The sequence below is a fragment of the Ruditapes philippinarum genome, unplaced genomic scaffold, assembly GCF_026571515.1.
Source record: "Ruditapes philippinarum isolate M1 unplaced genomic scaffold, ASM2657151v2 ctg1949_1_1_1_1, whole genome shotgun sequence".
NCBI lineage: Eukaryota > Metazoa > Mollusca > Bivalvia > Venerida > Veneridae > Ruditapes > Ruditapes philippinarum.
Window position 1 is genome coordinate 116,583 of NW_026860101.1, and position 16,801 is coordinate 133,383.

Genomic DNA, 16,801 nt, shown 5'->3' on the forward strand with positions numbered 1-16,801 from the left:
TGCTCCGTATAAAGTATAACCATAAATGCATGTTTATGTTTTCATTATTCGTTGATAATTATAATTTATATTTGTTAAGTATGTTTTCTTTATCACATATCTGTATTATAGAAGGTTTCTCCATACATATAAAGTCTTCGAAAATAAAAGAAGTAAAAGTAGAAAATACGGGGTTACATATTATTATTTGAAAAGATTACTTTATTATGGTGTTCATTACAACTAAAACAATACGAGTACAAACCTGAAATGTGAAGACATCGTTCCAGATAGGGTTGAGAGCGTTTCTAGGAATGACTTTAGTTTTATGTTTGGCACAATCTACAGGTATACCAATTACCTCAACTTCAACTTGGGTACTAGCCGTGTAGTTAGTACAGACATATTGTCCGATTAACGTAATACTATATAAACTTAAACATGATATTCAGTTACAGTTCTGTTATATGACCTATACAAACGTTGTTGGTTTTAGTATAAAGACACTTATCTATATAAACTATTGAATATACATTTAAGTATATTGCAAAGATAAGTACACTAAAGATTATCTCTTTGTAATTCTTGTCGAGCACCGGTATATACATATATACGTACATGTACGTTAAAGTGCGTTAATTACTTCTTTTAAAAAGAAATATCTAAAAAGTTTAATGAGATTATCTAAATCATTGCAAAGAACAAGTACCATAGGTAGCATTTTTTTCGGCATGGTATATATTCCGTCCATACTACATGTACGTACGGGGACTTTATACCGTGCGTCACAGACGACAATATCTTGCTGAACGTGCCATGTGTAAGTTCAGTTCATCTTTATTTTCTTAGATGGTAAAGTTGAAAGGAGCGATGTCAAGTCATATCGACCTTCGTTCTTAAATTGTTGCCGTTCATATCTAATGCTCCTTGCTCATTATACCAGAGAATTCAACATTTCCGGCGTTATTGTGATCAATCGAAGTAAGAGGGAGGTAAGTGGTTTATCTTTATTTGTTAACAACCACAATATTATACTTACATGTAATGTCAAAACTGTGGTATGAAGACCGTCAAACTCCTTATCCAGGGGGTTAAAATGATTGTACATCACGTGACTTTTGTCCCAGGTTACCGCCGGTTTTAACACATACCCACTCTGACCGTTCTGCTCAAAAATTGCAGTATTGACGGCAATCGCTGTGTCTAATAGGTACAAAACAAATTACGTTAACTTATGTCATATACGAGAATTTTTTTCTCAAGTTTAATTATATATATTCAGAATGAAACGCTTACATAAAAACGCATTGATGTCAACTAATGTAAGCATATTATCGGCAAATAATATTCCGAAGTTATGTTGATATTAATTAAAGTAAAAGGAAAATGCTTTAATTTCAAAAAACATTTTACATTCTTGAATAAATTAAACAAATAACCACATGACAAAATTGAGTTTGAATTTACCTTTATAAACATATGAATGCACTCATTATAAAGTAACAAGAATGACATGAAATGCTAGATTTACCTTCAGTTTGATAATTGAGAGCTACCATTTGGATGCCAAATGCCCAGAATAGAACAGGGTTAAAATTGGACGAATCTATTCTCATAGCGGCAGGGTAACTCCGCATCAGCTGTTTCTCTGTATGGGTAATATTGTTAAGGAAATTATTTCTGCGATTTTTACTAGGAAATGTCATTTAACTATGTTGATAGTACATGCGATAAGATGGTTGTATAAGATACGACTAATAATGTAACTGAACTTCCATTAGGTATGTCCTGTCCAGGCGTCTTATTTTATTGTACAATGTATTAAGATATCAAACCTTCAACTTGATTGCAAATTCTAGTCAGCCAAACTAGAGGCCATAAATTATGTCATTGCATGCATGTTATTCGATTTGTTTTCAAATGTTTTCTCAATATGACACAAGAACAGAAAACACTTTACAATAATTACAAAGATATCAGAATGACGTCTACATCATAAATATAAATATACTAATAATATGTGAAAAAAATGTTCTGAACTTAATTGATGAACTGTTCAATTCAAGATGTAATGAAATTACGACTAAAATGTTCAGACAAAAAAGGATATTTGATGACAAGGTTCGGATTACGGCGACATAGTTGTTTGGCCTTGTTTTCATTGAGAGATGAGACTAGGTAACAAGATGGGGTACTGTCTGGACGTTTCTGGCGCAATGATATACCCATGTTCATATTATGATCTGCCCGATCTGTAAAATATGTATGTAAAACATGTATGCAAGTTACAATAAAGCAAAGTTGGTTAGAATAAAGTACCAAGAATTAAATAAATATATAAAGCTCCTAAAGCCTGGACCTTTTATCATATTCTTACAACTCCACTTAAATTTAAACTTAGGGGTAACCTTTTTTATTTTTATCTTTTCTGTACTTAAAAGATCACTTAAATACATATTTTAGAATTATGTCAAAATATGTCAATAAGTACAAACAGAACTAAATGCAGTTTTGTCATTATCCTTTTATTTCTTTGTATATTTCCATGTTTTATGTCACTAGGTAAGATACATTTCAATACATATGGGTCCGTAAGAGTATACGAGTAAACAGAGAGCCGTACTGTTAGCTCAACAGGTAGACCGTTGGACTGTGATTTGGACGGCCAGGGTTCAATTCCCGGACGGTGCATGTCACTCGTTGTGTTTGATCATGAAATACTTTTTACAGTCATTCGCACTGTACCTTTGCTCTGGCATGCACAGAAGTTATAAGTAATGGAAGTTACTTGTTCTTTGCAAAAGTGAAGGCAACTAGTACTTGTAAACTGCTTGACAGCCCACCCAGGAACGATATAGTGGCTGAACTGTGCTCTGATAAATTCAATATGGCTTACTGCCGTGACCCGGGGTAAAAACTACAAACTGAGAGTACAAACCTAGAGACGCAGGTGGCGTGCCAGATACTCCACTATGTAACCTCCTAGCTGCCCCAGGTTTAGAATAACGTTGTTTCATCGACGAGTTTGGACTGACATTTAAACCTATCAACGTAATTTATACATATGTCAAATGAATGCTTCAGGTGACATTTTAACAAACTAAATCATTTAATTATGAACGCCTGATACATCTAATTACTAGTACTTTGAGGGAATAATATAGGCTTGTAACATGATTTAACCTAATATATTGATGATTTAATAAATTAATGCCCTTAAAGATTGATTTTGATCAATATTTATAATAAAATTTATATACCTCTGAATTTTACAGCTTGTAGATAAACTACCAAATCGGAGAGCTCCTTTGCGATCTGACTTGCTTTCTTTGGCTTCTTTACCTGACTTTTCGGGTCTTGTATATCATCATCAAATTGCCAGTCTAATTCCGGGTGACTTTTTGGTCGACTCCTTTCACTGAACAAAGATGACGCTCGTCTTCATTAGTTACAATAAGTGGAAAGAGAGAAGAACAAGCACAAGTGAAAGCGGGACTGAATCACTGAGTAACAACAATATTCACTGAAAATCATTATCGTTTATGGAACGCCATAACTGTCTTACTTTAAGCAGCCAATGCACGTTTTTGTCATAGAAACATCCTGCTTTGTGTAAATGTTTTCGTTCTTTATCATATTACTTTTAACTTACAGACCGCCATGTCATCTTGTCCAATTAGAATGCTAGTTTGTCTAAATGTCGATGAAGTTTGACTGTATTTATTTTAAACAAAAATCAAATTATGTTGTTTATTACATCATCTTATCTATAATTTTTTTATTCTGTCATGTTGATAAGTAAAGGGGAATTATGAGAATGTAGACCGACTGATTGACATACACACTCGTTCGTCTGGGAAGATAATATATCTCGAACATGGACATATAGACACATTCACGTGATTCTCAGACAAAATGGAAGTCTGGTTGACATAACAATCCAATTTTCTGACAAGATTTTGAACATGCCTGATAGTTAACAAGACATCTAGCTCAGTGCTAAAGATCACATGTCATGTTATAAGCGCCAATTTACACAGGTCAATCCTTTATTGACAAGACAACATTAGCACATAGATCAACGGACTTTATACTGCATTTAGAAGATAATTCAATAAATATCATTACTTTACATGTACCATTTAAATCTTAAATCACTACATACAATATGAGTAGAATGTAACTAATACCAATTATTACATATCATTGTAATAAGAACAGATATTTTTACGATTAATTCAGTTAAGACATGAATGCTACAAATAGACATACGCGCCATATTCATTTTGTGCAGATTGTTTTGCTAAACATACATGTGTTAAATATTTTAAATTATGCGTTGTCATATATGACAAACAGCACGAAACTTGATACCATGAACAGAAAATGAATTTTACGAATGAATTTTAAAGGAACTGCACTGAGGTCCGAAAGCCTAAAAAATAATTTCTTACATAGATCAGCTCGGGCACTAAAAACAGAAAAACAATGCAAAAGATAATTCAGAAATAAACTCATAAATATTTTGAAAAAGGTATTTGTGTGCTATTTATAGTCCAATTTGAGTAAAAAGCGTTGCAACGGTTTTCAATTTGGCTCATTTTTCACAATTAAAATAATTATTCTTGAAGAACAAAGTAAGCTAATGATCTTACGTTTTGCACACGAAGTATTAATCTATATTATATGTGCATCAAATCAAACATTAATTTTGAAAAAATATTCCAGTTTCATCAAAAAAAACTCAGTGAAGTTCCTTTAAATATTATTTCAGTTCGAAGTGTCGGTGATTCAAGAACATGTACAACAATAAACATGTACAATACAAGTATAATACTCATACAGACTGCCATACAAACTGATATTGTGTTCAACCACATAACATAACATAACATAACATAACATAACGTAACGTAACGTAACATAACGTTGATAAAGCATCATAGCTAACGCAACGTACGCATAAATAGATTTATAACTACATATCAAAACATTATAATTAAACAAAATTAATTTTATATACTATACATGATAGTAAGTAAAAAGTATAGTAAATAAATAACAGCATAAAATTGTAACAATCCATATAATTATTATTATATCATGCTTTTCGTGGCTTTAATTACATAAAAAAACACATATTTGCACCATTTTTAGTAAATATTTCCATATTAATTCAGTGAAGGGAAGACATTCACAACTGGCAAACAACAGAATATCTGGTTAGTAAATGGTAGTTACAATATATGTTCAGCATTTTATTTAACATTATCAAGCTTTTAACTGATTTATTGAAATATATAAAAAAAAAAAATTGTTTAGTTTAAAATGAATTTTACCATGTGAAACCATAAATGGTATGCACTCTAAATGAAGTGATGAATAAAACGTTTCATAAACTGATAAAAATAGTACTTAATTTAATCACAAAAACCGATGCACAGAATGTAATAAAGTTTAATAAAAACGCATAATTACTAGAAATTACATATGTAATAACATCTTTGACGTACGTCATTTGTACATAAAGTATCATTAGCCATTTAAAGCGCGCTAATGTTAATGGTTCAGTATAGGGCGCGTCAAAGCAAAAATGACTCTGTTTATAAAATAACTATGTTAAAATAAATATTATATCTTTAGATTTATACTTAATTTATGAAAAGTTGAATAAAACAATATATGCTCGCCGAGCTGATAATATGTTTATTGAACTCGTGATCTATCAAATTAGTGATATAAAAGCATTTTAAACTTCATCAATATAACTCATTCATCCAAACTAAATAACTACTACATTTTATGAAAAATGCATCAGGTAATGTCATTTAATATAAAGTATATATTGTTAGTAAGCAGATGTAATTCTGATTATGTAACTATTCACTGGTGATTATTTTCACATATAAACTTACCTTGCCAGGTCGCCACAGGAACCGGAAGGATGCATTGGACCATCTTTGTCATCACCGTCGGGACTTGTTCGACTCTCTTGGCTGTCCATAGATCGTCGGGATTCCTTCACGTTAGTTACCGACGTCACTATAATGATAATTTCAATTTATGTACTGGTATTTTAGTAAAATCATCGCTACTGAAATTTGTCATCTTTTTTCTCTATAAATGTAGGAATCAAAAACATTCATGATAACAATTATAATGGATTTAATCTTTATAAAGTTTAAACATTAATGCAATAAAAGTAACTAAAAGGAGGAAATATCACGCAAAATCTACAAGAGAAAATTTTAAAAACTGGAAAAATCAATATATATAATCGGCAGTATTCATGTATCATATTGTATAATTGAAAAATAGACGAAACAACTTGTAAAAATGACATATATTTCTAATAACATCGTTCTACATAGACTATATAAAAACTTCTATTGTTACTAAATGATAACAGTGATATTTTGTTACCAATGGTAACGTCGTCCTCCTCGTCGTCATCATCATCCTCAAAATCAAAGTCCTGAGATGTGCCACTCTCTGTCAGTACCATACTGTAGTTCCGACTAAACGCTGAAGCCTGAATATTAAATAGTAAGTTTTACTTTACGTAGGTAAATTACTATTAGTAGATTTTGAAGAAGAAAAATACTAACGGAAATATGGGGAAAACTTATCCTTCTAAATGTCATCGGCTATGTTTGAACATCAATTTATTAACTTTTTAATCTTTTGTTATCCGAATCCTCTTTGATATCCGGAAGTACCGAATTCGTGAAATATCGTGAGCATACTTTATTGCTTACCATAGCATTATACACATATTTCACACGATAACAGATTTATATCAATATTCAAATTGAGGTTCAAATCATTATAGAGAAATCAACACAAAAATGTTAAATTCCAGAAGCTGATAATACAATTACATGCTGATCACTGACATAGAAATAAATATTTTATCATACATGAGAAAATTCTAAATAATTTACTCTTTTTGCTGTTGCATGTTGATCACCCTCTTCCCAGATCTTCTTATTTTTGATCAGGATTTTATAGCGAAGTTGATTCGGTGAGGGTAACACAGGGTCGTCTGTGAAGTCCGAGTCAAATAAAAACTGTGTGACCAACTTGTCTCCAAATATCGTCTGCGAAAAAAAATAATTGAAGATTTATATCATAATCTCTATCTAGGATTATATTTCTTTCCTAGAAATTATTCACATAATTCGTTTACACGTTTCACTCAATCAATTGCATTTTTTGTTTGAAATAAATTTTACCATTGAACTAATGTGTTTCGAGACAACATATTGAAAATATTGCCTCCCCTTCTTCTTCTTCCAGTATAGTGAAGGGCCGCTGCTGCAGCATTTTCTCACTTTGGTTAAAAACATGTGCGGGAGTGGGAGTAAGTTAAAAATAACGAGTTAAAATTTAAAAAATGTATTTTTATTTCAGTAAACTATGCAATGGAAATATCTTACAGCAAACAATAACACACGAACTACATGTTTTTACAATTATTACTAATTTATTTAAACCAATAACTTACTCGGAATATATGCGCCATTTTTTGTTGTTGTGTTATGGAACAATGATTTTCTAACGAGAGGATCACGGGATATGGTGACGTCACAAATGCACTCCTATTAATGGCTTCCACCACCAACTGAAATCACAGAATTATATATTCACAAAACCTAGCTTTAAATCAGCATAAAGGTTTGACAATTGTGTTTTCTTTCCTAGTTATGAACACTACAAGCAATTACATACATTAGCCCGACTTTCGTCTGTAGGAATACATTTTAATTGTAACAGATTTATGGATTTATTTTTCAGGAAGAATTTATTACCACCGTCATATCATTTCTACCGATACTTCACCACGAAGTTTAATATATATTTCAGGTGTAAAGTTGAGTAAGAAACCGTGTGATTACCTTGAATGATATTTTTGTGGTCAGTGTGTGTCCATGATATATAATAGGAAGTCCATCATCACCGTCCCAGCAATCCAACTCGACACAACGACACCCAGATAATAATATCTATATAATAAAATTATAAATATACAGGACAAAGAATACAACATTTATTTAATATTTTTATGGGTCCTGTATATACCTTTTAAGTATAAAAGAAATAAACCAACACACATATATTTACTGTCAAGATAACAGAAGTAAAGATTAATTTTGTTTGCCTTTAAGTCTGTAGTAAACATAAAACCACAAATAAAATTTTAATGGCTATGAAATTTCTGGCTTAAGAAATGCTTAATGAAAAACGAATCGTGTAATGTCTTAGATAGAATATTCAAAACATTATACCGTCAACTGCATTTAAAGCTGACATAAATATTCCAACCCTTCAAAGTCGATGATAAGTCATATAGATGTAAAAATTGTATGAAATTCAATTGACATAAAATGTTACCTGACTGTAAAGCTCAACTGACGAGTCACCTTTTAGTTGATGTGATGTAAGGTATGTGTTATGACTTGAGGCAATGTAATAATGCGCTAGTGGATGATCCATATCCTAAAATAAACCCACAACATGTTTAATATGAGCCGCGTCACGACAAAACCAACATAATGCGTTTGCGACCAGCATGGATCCAGACCAGCCTGCGCATCCGCGCAGTCTGATCAGAATCCATGCTGTTCGCTATCAGTTTCTTTACTTGTTATAGGGTCTGTAAGCGAGCAGCATGGATCCTGATCAGACTGTGCGGATGCGCAGGCTGGTCTGGATCCATGCTGGTCGCAAACCCATTATGTTGGTTTTGTCGTGACGCGGCTCATATGTTTAATATGAGACAGGGATACAGTCCATATATCTATATTATATGTCACAGGGGTGAAAATATGCAGCCTTATCTTGACTCGAGCACAGGACATCGACCAATAGCTAGATCAACTAAGTTACCGGGTCGCTTATAAACACATTTTCTCCCATAAACTCGAGAGTTTTATACTGTGTCTTACTCCTCCGCCATGTTGAAATTAGGTCTCGAATTCCAAAAAGGGGCAGAGTTTCACGTATAAAACTCCGAGCTATATTTAAACCGCCATTGTATCCTGTAGAGTATCCATTGTCACAGGTTGAAAATAATCCCCTATAAGTGACCGTTACATGTGCAATGTATATTTCCGGCGTCCATGGCACTAGATTACACATCTTTACAGATAAACATGTAAACATTTTTTGGTACAGAAGCTTTCGACCTTAAAGTACCATACATGTAACATAAAAAAACAAACATAATTTCTAATCATGACAAGAAATATCTTACAACTTTACCCAATCCGAATAAAGTTCATTTTTATGTATGTTTACATATACTCAGAGATTTTAATTGCCAATTAAAGTCCGTGATATACTGTATCGTTATGATTGACATATACAACAAGATTTTTTATATGTAGTAAATACAGAAAACAGGACAACTGACAGAATTATAACATAAAGATAAATGTACCTCGTCATTATGTTTTGTTTTCTCGAAAAGATAGGCGAAGTTTTCTTTGTCCATCAAATATTTAGCGAACCCTTCAAATGACAAGAACCCGTTGTCTCTAAGTACTGTATCCGGTTCGTGTTTCTACAGAAATAAACATGGTCATCAAACAAAATTTATTCCTTAGTTGAAGATTATATAGTTTATTAGATCATTATTACTAGTACAAGGTATATTTAGACGGTTAAGAGCAAAATATTCTATAATTATCTTAAATCTGTAAAACGCAAACTATTTTTTTAAAAGATTTAGCTTTAAAGCCTAGGGTTTATATAATCAAGGTTGTCTTTAAGACTGATTTGACAAAGAGAGCCAACGTCTAAACAAAGTAACAAGTCTGCAAAGTATGTTACATCCGGGATCCTAAGATAATAAATATAATAACTAAGTTCAATATAGCTTGGATAATATCAATGTTAGAAGTCTTTATAGAATATTTCTAGGGGTTTAAACATAAGTTATGTACCCTGATAAGAGATAAAATATCCGTGTCGTCGAGATGCTCCTCCTGGTAGTCTTCTAGAAACTCCCGGAACTCCTTGAGACTCAAACATCGGTTCTGTGAGGTATCTACACCAGCACAGTTCTCGAATATACTCGCCACAGCAATGGCGTCACATATTTTACGGCGCTGGACATAAGATGGGTCAGTGGAATGACTGAGATCATAACTCGTATTTCTTGTAAGAATGTCTGAAAAAAAAAAAAAATACTTTTCGATTTTGTTATCGCCATTACAATCTACAATGGTCCTATACTTTCTACAATGTCATTTCTTTTTTATCTAATATTGTGAGGAACTTTTCTGATTAACCAGCCAAAGAAGCAGATAAACGACACGTTTTCACGGTTATCTTAGACCAAAGCTCCTGTAAAATTGTCTGTAGTATAAAACAATCTAGTATACAATTTGATTAGTTCTTTCTTTAAAACTTGTTACCATAGAGATTAGTGGTTTGGATTGTCTCGTAGACTCCGGGCTAGACAGATATAACATTTAATCAGCACTTTAACTGATGAAGTATCATCAGACAGCTGATTTGTTAGATTGACAATTTATCTTGATATATTGAACACAAACTGGTAAAAATTTCATCCTCCACACTGTAAAAATTTCCAGAAAAACAGACATTGAATTAGGAAAAAATATATTTGAAGTAAAAAGACACCAACTATATTAATTGCATTAGTACGTTGCTAATTAACTGAATCAACTGGTCTTTACAAATATACAAAGTAATATCCCAAGAGAATATGTATGCTAAATTTGACATGAACCATGTTCGTGATTATCTTTAAATGATAATTGCAATAATTTATCTGATTCATTCACCTTCATCTTAAATAAACATTTATTCACGAGAATAATTTCTCTTGACATATTCTTTCTTCAGCGTTTAATAAGACTGAAACTGAAGCAAGGGACATAACTATATAATGATGCTGTATCAGTTACAGATTGGCATTGAGGAGTAAATCTTAAAATATTTGTCAAGAATAAGCAAGAAGGGCAAGGCTATATATATTTCCTGAAAGGGAAAATAAAACAATAACGACTATGTTGAATACATAATCGCAGATATCCGGATCAATTTCTGTACATGTATAATACTTACTAGCATCACTAGTGACGGAATGTGTGTATTGTCTCCCTTGTTTTAAACCACTTGGCTTTGCTATTGCAAATTGTTCGAACAAATCTCTCAAGTCTTTTCTACTCCGAAGAGCGAACGATCTGAACAGATCAAGAAAGTCAAAGAAAGACAACCGTGTCGAATGTGTAATGGAATTATTCTTATTCTCTCCCACTAAATGTTTGCCGAGAACGCTCGTGCGCCGTCGTGTTCTGTACCTAGTGATGTAACTGGACGTGCACGGGTGACTCTGAGAACGAGAGGCGCCATCTTTCGGTGAAGGAATGTTTACGTTTGTTTCACTGCTAGTGTCACATGCTAACACATTACTTCCGAGACTAGTTCGCGTACTGCGGGATTGTGGACTCGGAGATCGTTTATTTCTTTTACTGAGACTTGAACTGGAGCCTTCACGTGTTTGAGATGGCTTTGGACTAGTTTCCTGAAAAAGTTAAACATGTTAATGAAATTACTAAAATGTGATTACACTGCTCTTGATAGAAATGTAGCATAAAAAGTCCATACCTTATAATAAAACTTGTTACAAAAACTGTTTCTGTTATCAAATATAAACAACTGAACAGCAATGCGACAAAGTGGCAAAATCTTTTATTTAAAATGTTACGACAACTTCTTTGAACTTCTCTACAGATAAATTTAATAAATGTATTCAACGAACACCTGTCTATTCAAATGCCAAAACATTAAACACTTATCATAAGAACCTAAAAAATTACGTATTATAAATCACGCTAATCATACAGGAACGCTAAATTATGACAGTACGACCCAAGAAAAAATCTTCTAACGAAAATATTTGTATAATCTGTATTTTCAATATTTCTTTAATCTTAGATAATATCAAGTTTTGTTTCATTATTAATCCATATCATATTATCATTATTAGGGTAAAGAAAATGCAGACGTTTCAAGAACGAACTGTAAATATATTTACTTTTGTTGATTGAAATGTACTGGAAGGTTTCTTCTTGAAGATATTTGAGCCCATCACGAAGCTGGATGTACGTTTAAAGGACGAGGTATTCTCTGTGAGGGTGTTGCTCACCTGAGGACCCCCGGGCGTCCATCGTCGTCCACCAAATACCTGGAAGATAAACATATTGAAATAGAAATCAAATTTCAATTTTAAATACATACTGAGTTATATATAATATAAATATGTTTGTGCCAATAGTGCATGTATTTTAATGTTTAAGTATTATGTCCACGTTGTTACATTTAAATAACAATTTGACTTAAGTACATATAGTTTACATGTAGACATAAGAAGATCTGAACTTTAGTCAGATTGACTTCTATAATAATTGTGGTATTTTTTTTATACTTTTATCCATTTTTTTGTCATATATGTTTAAACAACTATAGGTATGAAATGAAATTAAGTCTGTACTTTACAGCAATAAATGAAATCTTTTTAGGTGTGTGCGACAGTTTTTCTTACCCGTATTGCTTCAGCAGGGGTTGGGCCCTGGCATTTCTCACTATCATAAAACAGTTGTAAATATTGCATCTTTAACCACTGTATTCGTTTGTCCGTCTGTTTGTGTAACTTTTTCACAGCAAGACAGATAGTCTGGAGTCCCTGATACCATGTTTTAACAACATTTTTTGGTCCCACGAAATGAAGATGTTTATTTTCAGCTAATGAACTACCATATGTTAAACAAATACAATTTTTTTCGGGAGTTATATCCTCAAGTCCATATCGTTTGGATGTAGTTGAGAGATCGATATCGTCCTCGTGGGCCCAACTGACATCTTTAATCACTGTTAAATCCAAATAGCCCTCTTCCATTGAATCAAACACATTTTCACCACTACAGTATCGCGTATACATTGCTTGTATTGAGCTATAATCGAAATCTCCGCGTAATACATAATCCGGAAGGCTTGATATATTTCCGCGTAAAGCACTCCAGTTCGGTTTTTTCCATGTAAGTGTGGCATTGTCAGCCTCAAGTCTTAAGAAACACATACAAGCTCGACCACTTTCTTCCTCCAAATGGACAAGCGTACTTCCTTGATTAATGAACTGTAAACATTGGTGACTTAGACGGGCAAAAGATGGCGTTATTATCATGACGTCATGACCACTACAAAGCTGTTTGATTGGTTGATAGGATTCAAAATCAAGTTCAGTGTCACTTTCATGCGAATCGCCAGCCTCGTAGAAAACTTCGTCAACTCTGTAAAATTATGAAAAGAATATTCGTTCTTATATAAAAAAAACTACATTTCGTATTACACTTATAATGTATGATATCTTACTGATTTGATACAATTCATTCTGACGAAACTCACGAGTTTGCACATATGTACCGCCATATTTGGTTCCATTTATTACAGTGGTATTATCAGATTGAAGGACAAAGTACAGTGGTTTTATAAGAAAAAACAGAGTTAAGAAGCATGTAAGATTGAATAATGAATCAAATAGATCATGCTATGCTATACCACTGTGACGACGATATAGCCTGGTAAAGGAAAGCCAGGTTATATCCGTGTTTAATGATTTGTTACCTCATCGTTAAGCTATTATTATTCCGGCTAGAAATTATGATTACATAACAGTCTGTTTCCTCGAAATGATTTATAAACAAGTACATTGTCAATGGAGGTTTCACTGAAAGTGAACAGAATTAAACTAGTAAAATAACTTTTTGTTTAAAACAATTCCAGCACAGCAATAAAATATACCTAAATTTTTACATAAGCCGACAATTGAGACCAATGAATGTTTATGTTGTATGTTAACGATTCTGGTAATGTAACTTGCATGCAAGAACATCCCAGGATCTCCAAATAACTTTATCATAGTTATAGGTATTGTAAAATGTTATAAGCCTTAACCTAACTTTGATCACGATAAAGTAAGTTGTTCACTTAAAACAATTTCAAATTCATATTGCTTATATTAAGCACTTTTTTTATAGTTTGGTGAGTTTAGTCGATCTGCGCAGAAATGAAAATAAAATTGGTGCTATAGTCATAATGGGGAGTTAAATACTTACAGTTCATTAGATAAAGCCCGGAGATATGAATGTTCATCCTGCTCCACGACGAGATTATTGTGATATTGGAATAGTTGTATATCACTCAATATTGCATGAGCCTTCTTTAACTTCTCTATGTTGATAAGCCCTCCCACACCGATTCTCGTCATAAACCGGTCTTCACCATGATAGTCCGATATAAACTGGAATCGAACAATATATTCTTACTACTCATACTAATTAAAATCATGCCATTCTTTAAAAAAGCGCAAAATCTGTCGTAAAAAGCTCATTTTGTTTCTTTCCTATATATGGTGTTATTTCATTTGAAATTTAAATATCAGAAAGAAAAACTTCATTTCGATTGAAAAAAGAACACCAATCTTTTCTGTTCTGAAATCACACAATAAGTCGACATGTACTATACCATACAGTTATAAAATTATAAAGTCATACTTACCTCGGATGAATTAATCATGTTTTTATTTCCCTAAAACTACCATACACATGAGAAAAAATCTATGTTGGATTTAAATCTAAGTTTTGATATAACTGATAGCAAGTTTAATTGAATCAATATAAATGTTCTGGTAACTTTCCAGTGTTTAAATAATTAATTAACTAACAGAGCACGTAATTAAGTACTATTGAACATCAATGCTTGACAAAAAACTTCTTTAAAATCAAGATCAAAGAAATCAAAGATAAAGTTACCTCTAACGAGTGGTCTTCGTCTGTTGATGGCAGTACTACAATACTTGGTGACGACATCACCACCGCCCGGATGTCGCGCAAGAATCCTCCGAAGTATGGAACTACATTGCACTCGTGTATGTCCAATGCTGCACTAACAGCGTCCTTGTATTCCATTGATGGTTCACGGGAAAACATGGCGGCGGACAGCGTGTGAAGGGTAGATAAATCTTCCTCTGACAACAGCAACCAGAACGGTTTCAGCTTTTCTGATCTGTATATAAATACGTTTAAGGGTAAGTGATGCGAACAAATATTTCATTGAAGTAACAACTAAAATATTCACTCTCAAAATAAACAGATAACTGCTGTGCTCATCCCGTGAAAAGCAATATAATTATCCTCTTGTGGCTGAGGGGCTGCCTTTAAGGGTTGAGGCAACAGAATTGCATCCACCGTTTATCTATCACTGCGTGATCGTAAGAGGTGATTAAATCGGTTCGAATAACTGAAGTCTATGCATCTCTTAACTCCAACAGGTTAGGTGGTTTTGATCCCTGGTGTTGCTTTAAGTTTGTAACACCCTAGATTAGCCAAAATCATCTTTCCTGTTTCGGCGCCATATGACCTAAATTGTGTTGGTGCACGGTATAAAAAAAAACAAAACAAAATAAACAATATAGATATACTTACTTAAGTCCTGCCAGAATTTCCATGGCGGAGTTGAAGTTTCCAAGACACCAACAGTAATGTAGTAATCTTAGTATACACGACAAAACGGCCTTCCGGTTATCATGTGTTGGTTGAGTGATAATCAACTGTGTGATCCACGTGCTCACCTGAAATATGAAATATAAATTATCAGACGATATATCAACTTACTTGTTTCTGCTAAACAAAACAAAAATTCAAATTTATGACAAAACTTGCAGTCATTTTTCTGTATTCAAAATTTATCCATACTTGGATATTCAAGGATTATTGGCTTTCATAGAAATTGTTACTTATTGAAAATATGTTAATTGGGCAAACAATAAAAACTATCTTTGTGCCTGTAATAGAGTTTTGGTGTATGTGGAAATATTACAATACCTCGTTGAATCTATGGATGAGATCTTCAACCTTTGACACCTTTGAGTTTGTACTTGCTCCCCGACTTAGGTCAAGGGTCACTTGGCGTATGTAATCTGCTGGTGGAACGCTTAGAAACAGACGAGATTCAACTTCCGTTAACAAGACCGCGACTTCTTCCGGAAAATGCAAAATCTTCTGAAGGCCCTCGAGCTCTTTCGTGTATTTAGAACATCCCTCGTCATCTGGTGCTAATGTCAACTGTTTACGCTGAAAATCTGGAAACAAATGCGCAGCCTGATTACAGTTTGATTAAAAGATAGTAATTGTGTATTTATATATAAAAAATATTAATTGTGTATTAATGTATAAAAACTTTTACCTATTCTGAACAGATACAGGTTTTTATCAGGACGTTGATTTTACAACATTGTCCATGATAGTTCAAAATTATCTGATATTTCTTATTAATTAAGACTAGCAGGCTAAAATAAAAGTCAAACCAACATAAACTTCATTTCTTATAAGTAAACGTAAAACATTTAGGAACTAACCGAATTCAAAACTTTCTCTTCTCAACGTTGTACTATTTAAAAACCGCCCATGCATGTCTAATGCATCCCACAATACAGCAGTGACAGATTTTAGACTGTCAGGGGATAACATCGATAATGTCCATATTTTTGTTCCACGAAACTCCAGAACCAGCCCGTCTTGTGCTTTGCCGCTTCCGGTCCGCCACTCGTCCAAATCGGAAATATTTTGAGATTTTGCTAAAATTTTTGTTTTGTTATCTAACAAAATTACTCTTTCGCTGGAAATACCGAGGAGTCGGCTGACCTGAAATATAAAATAAAACTTGCCAGTCAGTTGTCACAATCTAATACTTACATAGCGAGGAAAAAGACGAATTATTTTGATAAAAAAAA

General features: G+C 33.0%; 1 protein-coding gene across 1 annotated transcript in view; it reads right to left on the bottom strand.

Moving 5' to 3' along the window:
* The window catches only part of LOC132758902 (uncharacterized), a 132,052-nt gene that overhangs the window by 12,417 nt on the left and 102,834 nt on the right, over positions 1–16,801 (bottom strand). The window contains exons 13-34 of the mRNA XM_060750611.1: positions 16,427–16,712; positions 15,894–16,150; positions 15,495–15,640; positions 14,823–15,075; positions 14,127–14,311; positions 12,557–13,301; positions 12,050–12,199; positions 11,077–11,536; positions 9,927–10,153; positions 9,422–9,544; positions 8,374–8,478; positions 7,878–7,985; positions 7,487–7,603; positions 6,924–7,079; positions 6,403–6,511; positions 5,895–6,021; positions 3,240–3,418; positions 2,918–3,022; positions 2,090–2,231; positions 1,511–1,635; positions 1,005–1,182; positions 245–404 (exon numbers count right to left, since the gene is read on the bottom strand). Coding sequence (XP_060606594.1) covers positions 245–404; positions 1,005–1,182; positions 1,511–1,635; positions 2,090–2,231; positions 2,918–3,022; positions 3,240–3,418; positions 5,895–6,021; positions 6,403–6,511; positions 6,924–7,079; positions 7,487–7,603; positions 7,878–7,985; positions 8,374–8,478; positions 9,422–9,544; positions 9,927–10,153; positions 11,077–11,536; positions 12,050–12,199; positions 12,557–13,301; positions 14,127–14,311; positions 14,823–15,075; positions 15,495–15,640; positions 15,894–16,150; positions 16,427–16,712 — 4,443 coding nt within the window. The remainder of the gene's footprint in view (positions 1–244; positions 405–1,004; positions 1,183–1,510; positions 1,636–2,089; positions 2,232–2,917; positions 3,023–3,239; positions 3,419–5,894; positions 6,022–6,402; positions 6,512–6,923; positions 7,080–7,486; positions 7,604–7,877; positions 7,986–8,373; positions 8,479–9,421; positions 9,545–9,926; positions 10,154–11,076; positions 11,537–12,049; positions 12,200–12,556; positions 13,302–14,126; positions 14,312–14,822; positions 15,076–15,494; positions 15,641–15,893; positions 16,151–16,426; positions 16,713–16,801) is intronic.